Source organism: Amblyomma mixtum, chromosome 10 (genome assembly GCF_055824585.1).
Source record: "Amblyomma mixtum isolate Tamu chromosome 10, ASM5582458v1, whole genome shotgun sequence".
Taxonomy (NCBI): domain Eukaryota; kingdom Metazoa; phylum Arthropoda; class Arachnida; order Ixodida; family Ixodidae; genus Amblyomma; species Amblyomma mixtum.
The window spans coordinates 136,157,439-136,171,821 of NC_143021.1; the positions used below are offsets into that span (position 1 = coordinate 136,157,439).

Below are 14,383 nucleotides of genomic sequence, written 5' to 3' on the forward strand. Positions count from 1 at the left end.
AATTCTCGCACGCCAGTCGATTTCAACTCCCAAAAGGCCTTGGTTCAACGGACGCGAGAGGCGTTGCATGCCAATGGGACCCCAGAATAGGGGCTCCACCTAAAATTGTGAAGGCAAAGATCCCTATTGGCCCTTTCCCTAAGTATAAATGTTCGAGACAACTCCGATATCGTGTTTCCACGCTCCAGTTTTTTTCCGATAGTGATATGCTGCTCATCACAAATTATGAGAAAAAATATTTTATGGCGTCATTTATTGCCTCCGCTGAAAGTTTAAGGACAATGACACGAACATTTCACTAAATATAGAGAAGAGCGTATGCAGCCGAAGGCGCAATGCGGTCGCCTGCGTGTTTGAGCCGGTTTGAACACGGACGCCCGAAAGGAAAGGGCGCGCACGTGGGGCGCTGCATCGTGCCTTCGCTTGAATTTCCCGGCGGAGCAAGAAGCCGAACACTGGTCAGGATTTGACGTGATGCTATAGCTGGAGGCGCCATGGATTAGGTGAGGAGTTCTGCGGCATGATTTCGCGCCGCAAAAAATCGGTCAGCGAGCGACTTCCCCAGAAGAACAAACTTAATTCTTCGGGACTCTCCCTCCGTGACCAATGGGCTTAACCAACAAGAACTCTGCCACTCGCTGCTCTGAACGCGCCCTTAATGCCCATTCGCACTTGCTAGTCGCAAAGAGCATGCCACTAGCAGTCGCTTGTGATCAGGCAGGAGCTCAACAACACCGTTGCTCACACCTGCAAGGGTGACCTGCGGGTCTCCTTCTCGCGTTATTCTCGCGTGAAATGAGAAGTCTTGAGACGGACGTCAATCGCGCGCGTTCGAGAGCTTTGTCTGCTTTGACCCAGTCTCGAGACTGTGAGCGCTAGGGCGCTGGATCCCGCGCCCTACCGCTCGGTCCTCTAAAGTGTTCTGGTCCCTCGCTATTAACAGTGTTGACAGTCTGCTACGAGAGCCTGAGTGAAGGGGAGGATGTCGTGGCTGTTTTGATGTGGACCACGGCCATACAAGCTTCATGATAATGCACAGGCGCGCCTCTCAGGACCGGCCTGCCAGTCTGGATGCCGGCCGCCGGCATCAGTAAAAAGCGCTACTATTGTTTCCTCACGTCCATACTTAGCCCTGGGCTAAAGTATCGTTGGCCAATATCGAGTTGTCGATACAAGCTATAACAGCATACAAACAAAATTTCTTCCCATAGATGCTTTGCTGCTGCTCCGCGGCGGCTCACCTGGCCTCTGCTAGCTCCGCTCCTGAAGGTGTCGCGGAAACCGAGCATATCATTATTTTACTGTGAGAAGGGGTTCACAGTAAAACGGCAGCGAGGGTAGCACCTCCTCACTAGCCAGTTCCGAAGTGTAGTCAGCTACTGTGTAAGAAAGGCCTTCGGCTCCCGAACCTTGGGCGGCTGGCGTGAGGAAGAAGAGGACGAAGACAACGGCGCCGATGCTCGAGCGTGTGCGCTGATCGCTGCCGCTGGGACTGATCGCTGCCTCTGGACTGAGCTGAGACGTACCGCTAGCCGTTCGCGACGCAGCGCCTTCGTAGACGTCCTACACTACACTTGGTGGAGGTGCTGTCTCTTCTCACCATCGAGATACGCCAGCCGCCCAAGGTACCATGCCCAGGCTTCACCATGCCCAGGCTTCCAGGCTCTACCACGGTGCCCGACCCCCCGGCCCAACCTGCCCAGCCTGCTGGCCCTGCTGTCATCTGTTCTGGTGCCGTCCGTCAGCGCGACCCCACGATCTTCAGCGGCACGGATGACACCGATGTGGAGGATTGGTTGGCCTCCTATGAACGCGTAAGCGCGTATAACAAGTGGGACGACAGCGTCAAGCTTACCAACGTTATATTTTATTTAAGCGACGTTGCCAACCTGTGGTTCCGCAACCACGAAGCGGACATCTCCAGCTGGGCGGATCTGAAAACCAGCCTCACGGAGGTCTTCGGCCGTCCCGCTGTGCGTAAGCTTCGTGCCGAGCAACGCTTGCGCAGTCGGGCACAACAGAGCGGCGAAAACTTTACCAGCTACATCGAAGATGTAGTCGATCTCTGCAAACGCATCAACGCTTCCATGAGTGAGGCAGACAAGATCCGAAATATTCTGAAAGGGATTGATGATGACGCCTTTCAGATGCTCGTCGCGAAGAATCCCCAGCCTGTCTCCGACGTGATAAGCCATTGCCAAAGCTTCGATGAGCTGCGCAAACAGCGCCTTTCGACCCGCCGAGCCGGCTTTCAAGAGGCAAATATTTGCAGCTTGGCTCTTCCCCGGGACGGTGCTCTGGACCAACAGTCGCTCCTCCAGCACATTCAGCAGTACGTCCGTGAAGAAGTCGCCCGCCAGCTGTGCTTGTCGACCAGCCCACCTACTCCTGCGCCGCCGCTCACTCCCAACATCCAGCGAGTCATACAGGAGCAGGTCGCCGAGGTACTGCCCTCTCCTCCTCCACCTCCTCAGCAGCCACTGATCACGGCTCCATTAACTTACGCGGATGCTGTGGCGCGACCGCGGCCTTCGCCTGCTGCTCTCTCCGACGCCACTGTCGCATATACGCCCTCTTTACGATGCGCTGACCAGAAATCTGTTTTGCTGCCTCATGCCGTGGTGACAATTATTCGTGGCTCCAGCGCTATTTATGTATCTAACCCGTTCTCCTGCCCTACCACTCTGCTCCGTGGCCAATCACTTGGTAGTGTTGCCGTGCTAGATCCCGCCTCAACGTACCCCCTCGTCGGTAGCTCGGCCGACTTTCACATCAGCGCCATTACGCCTGTTTCCATCGCCAATCCGTCTCCTCTCGATGTTTTTCACCGCTGCGTCGACGCCGCCCTGACGCCTACCCAAAGGGCCCAACTTGTCGCCGTCCTGCACCGTTTTGCAGCTTCGTTTGACTACCAGCAAATATCATTGGGCCGCGCAACCACCGTTACCCACTCTATTGACGCTGGCACACATGCCCCTTTGCGCCAACGTCCGTACCGCGTGTCAGTCGCTGAGCGCCGCATCATTGACGAACAGGTTACCGACATGCTCAAGCGCCACGTGATACAGCCGTCGCAAAGCCCGTGGGCATCACCGGTGGTCCTTGTCAAGAAAAAAGACGGTTCCATCCGGTTCTGCGTTGACTACCGTCGTCTCAACAAGATTACACGCAAGGATGTTTACCCTCTCCCTCGTATCGACGACGCCCTCGACTGCCTGCAGGGCGCTGAGTTCTTCTCTTCATTGGACTTGCGCTCTGGTTACTGGCAGGTGCCGATGGCAGAGGCCGATCGCCCAAAAACTGCATTCGTCACACCCGACGGGCTCTATGAATTTAATGTCATGCCCTTCGGCCTCTGCAATGCCCCCGCCACATTCGAGCGCATGATGGACAACCTACTCCGCGGGCTTAAGTGGCACATATGCCTTTGTTACTTAGATGACGTTGTGATATTTTCGCCGGATTTTTCGTCTCACCTACAGCGCCTTGAGACCGTTCTTCGCTGCCTGGCCGACGCTGACCTTCAACTCAATTTAAAAAAGTGCCGCTTCGGAGCTCGGCAGCTCACCATTCTCGGACATGTCGTGTCCAAGGATGGCGTTCTCCCGGACCCGGCAAAGTTGCGAGCTGTAGCAGAATTTCCGAAACCGACTTCTGTAAAAGACCTCCGCAGCTTCGTGGGCCTCTGCTCCTATTTCCGCCGCTTTGTCCGCAACTTCGCCACTATCATCGACCCTCTGACCAAGCTCCTTTCCGGCCACGACCTTTCGGCCTGGTCGCCAGCCTGTGATGAAGCCTTTACGACACTCCGTCGCCTCTTGACCACTCCGCCAATTCTGCGCCATTTCGACCCTCGTTCTCTGACGGAACTCCACACCGATGCCAGCGGCGTCGGCCTGGGTGCAGTCCTCGCGCAGCGCAAGCCTGGCTTTGACGAATATGTTGTCGCTTACGCTAGCCGGACACTCACAAAAGCTGAAGCGAACTATTCTGCCACTGAGAAGGAGTGTTTATCCATCCTGTGGGCGATAGTCAAATTCCGCCCTTACTTGTACGGGCGCCCTTTTGACGCTGTCACCGATCACCACGCCCTCTGCTGGTTGTCGTCTTTGAAAGATCCCTCTGGTCGACTGGCGCGCTGGGCTCTGCGGCTTCAAGAGTACGACATCCGCGTGGTCTATCGTTCCGGCCGTAAACATGCGGATGCTGATGCCCTCTCACGTTCCCCTCTGCCATCTGAGGCAGCGTCTTCTATCTGCGCCCTGTATTCTTTGACGTTTGAGCCCGCTGATATGGCTACCGAGCAACGCAAAGACCCATGGATCGCTTGCCTCTTGGATTTCTTATCTGGCCAATCGCCTCGACCTCCTTCCCGTGCTCTGCGTCGTCAGTCCCACCATTTCGCCATCAGAGACGAGCTTCTTTACCGTCGGAACTACCTTCCGGATGGTCGCAAGTGGCTGCTTGTCATTCCGACCCATCTGCGCTCCTTCATTTGCTCTTCCTACCACGATGATCCCCAGTGTGCTCATGCCGGCTTCTTGAAGACCTTCACCCGCCTACGACATCGGTACTACTGGCGCGGGATGTACCGTTATGTGCGCAAGTTCGTTCAGTCGTGCCCCGCATGCCAGCGCCGAAAAAACCCACCTCGCCAACCCGCCGCTCCTTTGCAACCGCTGCCTTGCCCAGCGCAGCCCTTCGAGCGTGTTGGCATCGACCTCTACGGCCCTCTTCCCAGCACATCAGCCGGCAACCGCTGGATCATCGTCGCCATCGATCATCTTACCCGGTACGCCGAAACATCACCTTTGCCATCTGGTACAGCCCACGACATTGCATCCTTCATCCTCCATCGCATCGTTCTTCGCCATGGTGCTCCCAAAGAGTTGCTGAGTGATAGAGGTCCAGCCTTTCTGTCTGAAGTTGTCGAAGCTCTCCTTCGGGAATGCAACATCGTTCAGCGCACCACCTCTGCCTACCATCCGCAGACAAATGGCCTGGTTGAGCGTTTTAACCGCACTCTTGGCGACATGCTGGCCATGTATGTGGCTTCCGATCACTGCAACTGGGACCGCGTTCTACCTTTCGTCACCTATGCTTATAACTCCGCTACTCAAGCCACCACCGGATTCTCTCCATACTTTCTCCTCTACGGCCGTGAGCCTTCTTGCACAATGGACACCATTCTCCCTTACCGCCCTGATGCTTCTGAATTTACGACTCTTTCTCAAGCCGCCACTTATGGCGAAGAATGCCGCCAGCTTGCCCGGTCTTTCACTTCACACTCCCAGCAGCAGCAGAAAAGCACCCGTGATCCCTCTGCACTACTTCCCACTTATCTTCCTGACTCTTTGGTCTGGCTCTGGGTTCCTTCCTCAAGTCCCGGCCTTTCCTCCAAACTTCTCAGCAAGTACCAGGGCCCCTACCGCATTCTTAAGCAGACATCCCCCGTCAATTACCTCATCGAACCCCTTACACCGTCTACTGATCATCGTCGCCGAGGCCGTGAAATTGTCCACACCGACCGCCTCAAACCATACTACGATCCCGCCGTCCTCACATCTCCCTAGGCCGCCAGGATGGCGCCTTTTCGCCCGGGGGAAGTTGTAAGACAGGCCTTCGGCTCCCGAACCTTGGGCGGCTGGCGTGAGGAAGAAGAGGACGAAGACAACGGCGCCGATGCTCGAGCGTGTGCGCTGATCGCTGCCGCTGGGACTGATCGCTGCCTCTGGACTGAGCTGAGACGTACCGCTAGCCGTTCGCGACGCAGCGCCTTCGTAGACGTCCTACACTACAACTGCATCAATGTGAAACGGGCTAGGCTTAGCGACGAATACAGGGCAGCCAGAGAGCAGCGCGCAGTTCATCGCCCGGTGTGCCCGCGGGCGGCGTCGTTACCGAAAGCTCGACTCGCTCTGTGATTCGCTCAGCAGCTGGCACTGGCCTGCGACTGAGCACGACTTTGTGCACACGTTTGCATAGCAGGTTAAAAACTATTGCTGCGCATATGCTAGGCATATCAGCGGGTTGCAGCGATTCTTAAGCGCGTCTTCGACGCCATCGCCACAAAGAAAGGCCGCAGTGTGACGTCTTGTTATCTTGGAAGTCAACAAAGACACCTGCGCGGTGTCGCTTAGCCTGGATGAATCGCATAACCGGTAAGTCCCGCTCAACGTTCCTCTCCTACGCGTTATTAGTGTGGGGCTATATAGGGATGGTAGTGGAGGGAGTCTGCGTTCACATTCAGCCGCCTAAGCTACGATGCGGCGCCACAAGAAGAGAGGCATATATCCGGCGTGGCAAGTGTTGTTCTCATAATCTCCGTGAGCGTTTAGTACTCAGGTGCCGTGGTAAATAAAAATGCCACCAGATATCACTACAGGGTTACGCAGGCGCTTGCTAGCGCTGCGGAAAGCTACTAAAAATATTTATTACACTTGAATCACTGCTAAAGCATGAATTTGCAATACTTGGAAGACGACGATAAGCGGTCAGTGCCGCACGACAGAACGCTAACGTTAGGCCAGCTTCCAACAGACAGCGGACAATTACGCGAGAGCGCATACAGCTCGTTCGGCGTAAGCCGTCGGCACCGCGTGTCGGAAACCATCGAGGGTTGCGTAAAAAATTCGTATCATTCCAACCGCTTTCTGCCAAATGTTCCAGATAGTGTCATACGGTTCAGTTTTTTTTCGTGCAGCACAACCTTACCAGAAAGGTTACAGCCTAGCTCACGGTAGAGATTCGAATCGGCAACCTATAATCGTGGCAGGCGTAGAAAGATTGTATCGTGGTAATTGTGGTTCTAGTGATTGATGATTGATTGGCGTGGGATATGCGGCACGAGTAAATGGAATCATTATGATTCCATTTAATAGAATTTAATTATTAATAGAAGAAATGAAAATATTGCAAAGCTTGGGTTGAAAGGTTTGAAAATGCTCAGAGTATAAAGCCAATACTTGATGACGCTAATTAAGAAAATTTAGTGTGTAATTGATCAATAAACAATTGAAACAACTGATAAAAGAAAAAATCTTTTCAAAGCTGCCAAACTGCTCAGAATGGAAAGCCTAACGCACCACGCTATCACGTCACACTTTTGAGACGGAGCTTAAGTGTCCTCTGCAAATTTTTTTGCTTGGGATTGGCACTTATCGGTCTAGTGCTTACGCCATAATATTCGTCAGACTAAATTTTTCGGAGACAGTGATCGCATATGTGAAACGCTGGTGCACAATCCTTGCCTAGACATTTGTAAACTTATCAGTGCTTCCTCAAAAGAACAGTAGTTCAGATAGTATAATGTCAAATATCCATGCGCCTCTTGAGCTGCAGGTGTCGATGCTTCCTCTCCTCAGCACTGCAAACTATCGGGAATGCAACTGCACTTTTATTTAGGATTTGTTGCTTTTTGCTATACGCCTCGCTTGTGCAGCCCGCTTTTATGTCGTTAGCCAACGGCGCTGGTTTATTACTTATTTCCACTTTCTGTTATATATTCTCGGTCTCCTGCCACCAGCTGTGCTGCCGGCGATTCTATAAGCTCAGAACTATTCCCAGGCATGGGACTCTACCCAAAGACCTCCTTGCATTACACTAACCAGTGTTCCTTCGGTATTTTTAGTTTGTCCTGATCTTACTTGCATTACAACTCGACAAATTTTGTGCAGTTTTTAATTGTAGGGAGATTTGTTAGCTGCATTACCAATTTTTGTGTGATGCTAAGCTGTGACGTGAGATATCGGGCTTCTTGCTAGTGAAGACATGCCTCTTTCAAATCTCTCTAATCATTTACGCAAGGCACACTTGTCGCAATGTTCAATTTAAGAATACCTTAGACGCTGGTGCAATGCACCCTGGTGGGAATTTATGAAAACCTGCGCATTCTATATTCGAATGACTATGACCTTCTCATCACGCATAAAATGCAGTGGTATTCCCGCCAGCTCATCTTTCAATGTGGTTATGAGAGCCATCCTGGCTCTCATGTATATGGGTGTATATGTATATGGGTGCATTACATATCTATTCATTTCTTCTGTCATGGGCTATCTCATCGCTTTTTATGTTCTTATATTAATTCCTATTTTTGGTTTCTGAACAATTTCTTTTCTCGTCATTCAATACATTGTTACCGGCACTCACAGTTATTGGTCTGTATGTATTCATTTCCACTTGCCAGCCGGCAGCATCTGCAGGGTCATGTGGTGCTTCCTGCCTTCGGTTGTGCCATCCCTCCTCGGCCGTTCATGGTAGTTATCTTTTTCAGGGATGCGTACTTTACCTGCCAGTTTAGAAAAATATTCTCAACATAGGCTCACTGTCATGTGCAGAAAAGCATGCAGCACACCACATGCGACTTTACTGCTGTAACTTAGCTTATAACTACATTAACTGTAAATTTGTACAAAATATAGTCGCTCACGTAGCTCTCGATACAGTGCTGTTAACAAATAGTAGTTGAGCCTACTTCAGGTGCAGTGACTATTGTTCACCTGTTGCCTGTTATGCGTATGGTTCCACAAAAAGAACCAAAATGCTTGTTTACACCTTTAGAAACATTGTGCTCTACAACAATATTTTAATGGTTTTTCTGGCACGTATACCAAAATATCACTCTGCATGTAACATTGCACGATGACACCAATTCTTGTATGGCATGGCTTCTTTGCAGTGTATTCGGCAAGCTGCTGCTAGCACAGTTGTATTGCTGGTTTATTGCTGCGGCATGTGGTTATGATGTACAGTTTGTACCTCTACGTTCTGAAAACAGTATCCTTGAAAATTTTAAAATTGGTTAATGTCACTCTATTAAAAAAGCACCGGAATAAGCTGACGCTATAAAACGGTTGCTGCCGCCGAGGCTTTGAGTCTCCAGGGTGAATTTATAACAACACCCGCATTTCCCTCCCGGAAAAAGAGATTGTCTTTCTTTCTACATGTGTTTGACCTAGCCCTGGTTTTGCAAACGTGTTACATGCCCTGCCTTTTTCGTAAACCTCCCTTTTCTTGCATCGTTCTAGCCATACTAGTTGCTGAATTTCATTTTTTGATATCTCTCGGTTTTACTGTACATTGACTTCCACTTTTAGCCGTGTTACTTGTTCGCTTCACCTTCGTTGCTAAATTCTCGTTTGCTAACCCAATGACCATTTTGTTTCTACTGCATGTTTTTATTACTATTTCACTTTATTTTTTCACTACGCTTGATCTCTGTTTGCTTGTATGGTTTTTAATCCTTTTTTATCGGACCAGTTCTTAAATATTCTTTTGGTCAAACCTATCTACTGTTTGACGTGTTGGCGGTCTTTTAACAAGGACTTGCTTAAAAATTTTTCTCTCACCTTGTTCTGGTTTTATCCTTCTTTGCTCTATCGTCTGGTTTTTGTTTGTAGTTCTTGTTGTTTTGCCACCACCTGTCGTATCACTTCTTGTTGCCACGAGCAAATAAAATCGCTTCCTGTTGGCGCCTGTCTTTTTGGTATATAGGCTGTGTGTCGGCGGTTATGGAATAAAGCTGAAGTTCAGCGCCTTTGCCGTCGCCTTTTCTCTTCTGTCCCTTGTCCGTGTGTCTGAGTGCCGTCAACCGCAATCGATGCATTGAGCTGACTGCTCTGCAGCTACCCATGTGTATGCAGCGAAGTGGCTTCAATAAAATGGGGTACATGAAAAAAAAATGATTGCTTAAAATTGGCAGCTTCTTTTATGTTTTTCAGGAAAACATTTGGCATTTAAAGGGCTAGCTTCTAAAAATCTGAAAAATTATGCGCTTCTTGTGGCCTTTAGTGAAATTTCACCTCACCTCACCTTCTGGCTTGTCAGCATGAGATCCGAGCTGTTACCCACAGTTTGCTCTTTTTTGCTCATTTATTGGTGGCCACCAAGTCTGAGAGACAGTGTCATAAGGGGGTTGGCAGACAATCTGACTTCTGCGTTGGCCTGAAGCGCAAGCTTTTCGATGGGGGGCTACCTTTCTGACTGTATTACTCGATGCGTGTGTGTATCCCTGAATTTCCATGTGTGGGCAAGATGAGAATAGGGCCCTTATGTCAGCTTATTTTCCATTTTTCTTTATATACAGTCTATAGACTATCTTTCGATCAATGGCTATAACAATTTGCCTCGCCGCGGTGGCTCAGTGGTTATGGCGCTCGGCTGCTGACCCGAAAGACGCGGGTTCGATCCCGGCCGAGTCGGCTGAGTTTCGATGGAGGCGAAATTCTAGAGGGCCGTGTGTTGTGCGATGTCAGTGCACGTTAAAGAACCCCAGGTGGTCGAAATTCCGGAGCCCTTTACTACGGCGTCTGTGATAGCCTCAGTCACTTTGGGACGTTAAGTCGTAATAAACCAACCAATCTATAACAATTTCAATGTCTTTTTGCCTATTCGAGGTCTACAGACAGTAAATGCAGTAAACCCTCGTTGGTAGGTGGCCCACATGGCGGGATCGCTACTCATATCTTTTTCATCTGTCTTCGAGATAACGCGCTGAAGCTTCATTGGGCGATCATAGCACCTGAGCCAACGGCTTTTAATTCCTGGAACGAAATGATGTACAAGCCTCTACGTGAGCAGAAGGATAAGTGACTAGATCCATTGTAAAATCTGAGCATGTTTTCGGCCAGAGGTTGAGGACATACAAAAACGATCTGCTGTCACATGTAATAAAAAAAAAACTGCCATATTTTTGCCAGCGTAATAAGTTAGTCGTTCAGCTTAGTGTCACTTATTGGCTTTTGTCGCCAAAATTTTTTAATCGCGTGCGATGTGTGGATAGCATCCTTACTACCCTTTTCTGTAGACGATATGAAAGTGCACTGCCACAGTCTGGACCGCACCTGTGAGCGTGCGGTCATTGACGTTCTTCAAATGTCGACATGCTGAATAAGATGAGCATTCAGCACTGTGTGCAGAGAGGAAGTCTGCAGCGGGTGACCGCAAATATGGTTGGAGCACTTCACTTCCTTCGATACTTCGGAAATTAAGAATATTAGGCAAAGAGAATCCAACGCCCTCCAGTATGTTTTTAAGAAGCCTTGAAAAGTTCAGTTTCGTTATCCCGTGACGAATATTTCACATAAAAATAAATAAAATTTAATTCCAACACTTAACGCTAGGAAAGACAGCTAATCGTGATACAAGGGTGCCTGCAAACTGTACTACATTAACTGAAAATGATCTCTCTTTAAAGAATCACTCGAGGCGATTCAATAGTATATTTGTATCGGTACTTCCCAACGCGTGTAACTCAGAAACGTTCATCAGCGATTCACATTGCTCTTGCAAACACTGGAAATAAAGGCCGAACATTCATGGATGGTCCAATCTCCTAGAAACACCGTTAGAAGCGTCACAAAGAGCAGTGTTAAAGAGCGATTAACATCTACATATTATACCTTTGATGTTTGCATCCATGTGCAAAAGCGCTGCGACGATAGAATCGAAAATCCAGCATTTTTTTAATTTCTCCCTATATATGTGCCTTTTTCTTCGGGGCCGGTACACACTGATATCGACTATACTAGTTTTTCATACACAAACACAAAAGAAAGCATTATGCTTTGCAGCTTTCTAATCACGAAAAGTGTGCCACGTTCTAGTCAGTGGACAAAGCAGTACGGACAAAGCAGTAAGGTTTATGCATTGTTTTTGCAAAAACAATACGATTTTAAAACTTGAGTGGAGGATTTAAGCTTAACTAGTGACTCTACCACGGGCGACCGAGTGATCGTCCCGATCACGCAGACTAGAAGAGCGGCAGTGCCGATGAAACGCGCCACATGACGATAGGCGTGGCAGAAAGCATGAAGAAAAGAAAAGATGAATGGCTTCCCGTCACGGTCGATGAGAAGATAATCGTATGAGCCCTGGTCCACGAAGCTTTCGGGCCACAGGTCACCGTGAGCTGACAGCCAAGGTCCATAGACGCACCAGATGGTATGGGTGAAGGGCTGTGTGCTCAGTTGTTTAGGATCTGTGGGCTAATAATATGACGTAGTGGTGATTGCATTCCGGCAAGCCTGAGAACAACGAGAATTGCTTCCAAACCAACCTCGCTGTTTGGGCTGACTTGCGCCCGCAAAGAACTGAATGCCTCGGCGGCGGTGCAGCAACAGGCGTGCTTGGTGATCGTCGAACAGAATACCCGCCGCTCTCGGCCCTGCTCAATTTCAAGCTGTTACCGAGCTGTCGAGATAAAAGTGAAAAGGTTCTAAAATATTGCGGAACAACCAATAATTTGTTTTATGTGCCCCACCCCATTCTTATCCTTCGAGTTATTTGCCTTTCATGATCGGGATCAGCGGTCACTAAGTGGACATATTCCCTCACTATTTCCAGCCCCTCGCTGCCAAGTGCGAATTGCTCTTCCCTTGCTAGACCGTCATTACTTTTGTTTTCCGGAAATTGCATTTTAGACCCACCGCTCTCCCCTGCGTGTCGTACTCACTGATCATGTTTTCAAGTTCATGTCCTGAGTGACTTATCAAGAGAATGTCATCAGCGAAATGCAGATTTCTTAGTTATTGTCGATTAACTGCTATCCCCAACTGTTCCCAATTCAGGCTTCGGAATATCTCCTGCAAACAGGCGACGAATAGAATTATCGAGATTGTGCCTCCCTGCCTGACACCCTTCCTTATTGGAATTTTATTGCTGATTTATAGAGGATTATGGTAGCTGTGCAGTTGTTATAGACAACTAGAAATCTTCCAATATTTCCACATAAAACTCATCTGCACCCTAATTCCGCAGTGCCTGCATGACAGCTGAGGTTTCCACTGAGTCAAATGCTTTCTCGTAGTCAATGAATGCTATATATAGAGGCTGGTTATATTCTGCTTCCCGATTGCCCGCCGCTATTGCTTTCCATTGTTCGACGGCTGCGCTCCTCGGTCCTTGAAGAACTGCACGGTATACCGACAGCCGGACACCTTGGTGTCTCCCGCACTTATGCCCGGATCCGGCGCCGTTTGCTTTGGCCGGGTTTATCTTGCTTCATTAAGCATTACGTCGCCGCTTATTCCTGTGTCAACACAGAAAGATGCCTCTCATATTGCCTGCAGGTCTTCTAAAACACACTAGTATCCCGCTGGAACCTTTTCACCGTGTTGGCCTCGACATTCTTGACCCTTTCCCTACTTTCCTCTCCAGCAACAAGTGCATCGGTGTCGTAACGGCCTATGCGACTCGGTATGCCATCACACGTGCCTTGCCTACGAGCTGCACTACTGATGTCGCGGACTTTCTCTTTCAAAATGTCGTTCTTGAGCATCGCGCTAATTGGCAACTACTCACCGATCGCGGCCGTACTTTTCTGTCCAGAGCCATCGATGACATCCTTGCCCTTGTACACTGTCATGCCACCTTCTCCAGTTTTGCCCGCCACCTACGTCCGTGATGCGACCGATCAAGCCACCGTGGCACGCCAAATAGCCCGCCATTGGGTCAATGCATTTTAAGCGTCCCAGAGGTCCGCCTACGGCTGTCGCACCATGATGTCAACTGCGACCCTGGATCACTCCTCCTTCTCTGGTCGCCTTCGCGTCGCGTTGTTGTCACCGAGAAACATCTTTCCCACAACAGTGGACCTTACCGTATGGTGCGCAGAGTGACTGACGTCAACTAGAAAATCGCTGCCCATGCGTCTTCGCCATCGTCCTCTCGCCCTGTCCCCGACAACATTCACTCCCGCCGCCTTAAACCCTACCACGTCGCTGACACTTCGGCACCCTAACGCCCGGACGCGTGTTCGCCAAATGCAGCCGGTACAGCCAGCGATGACAGCGCCACCCACCGGCAGGTAGCAGCCACATTAAGGCTGGTTATAAATATTCATTCAGAACGACGGCTTGATATCGCCGCTATGGCCCAGTGGCTTAGAGGCACGTGTTGCGTATGGAAGGTCGGCCGTTCGACTCCGCTCTCTGTACTGTAATTTTATTGTTTTTTTAATTTCATTTTTTACCATTTTTTCCCTTTTAGGTCGCAAATCGTGATGCTTAGTGGCATATAACGCCGTTTAAGAGGATTTATCATCTCTTTTAGGTAAGCCGTTGTGACAATCCTCAATCACCCTGATCAATTCACCGTGGTTTCAAGCCTTGTGGCTGTACAGGCTGCAGTTGGCGAATACGCCGCCCGGACGGCGGTTCTGCAGCCAGGGGAATTGTAGCAGGTGACGACGACAATGAAGAGCTGCACTATGCCACGAATTAACAAGGAAAGAAAACGAGAAAGATCTCTCGCTCGGTCAGCCCGGAGCTGCTCTCAGCTATCCCGCCTGCTGGTATATGTCTCCGTGTAAATACCTGTAAATATATTCTTCCCTGCTACCATATTGTTCTGCAACGCCATCTCGGGAGCATAGCATGTCGAG

The 14,383-nt window shown here is 49.8% G+C and overlaps 1 protein-coding gene across 1 annotated transcript; it reads left to right on the forward strand.

Moving 5' to 3' along the window:
• The first annotated feature begins 1,646 nt into the window (after positions 1-1,646).
• On the forward strand, positions 1,647-13,239 carry LOC149327037 (uncharacterized). Its single transcript, XM_089564768.1, has 2 exons — positions 1,647-2,621; positions 13,159-13,239. Exons 1-2 carry the CDS (start codon positions 1,647-1,649, stop codon positions 13,237-13,239), a joined length of 1,056 nt encoding a protein of 351 aa, XP_089420894.1.
• Positions 13,240-14,383: the final 1,144 nt, after the last annotated feature.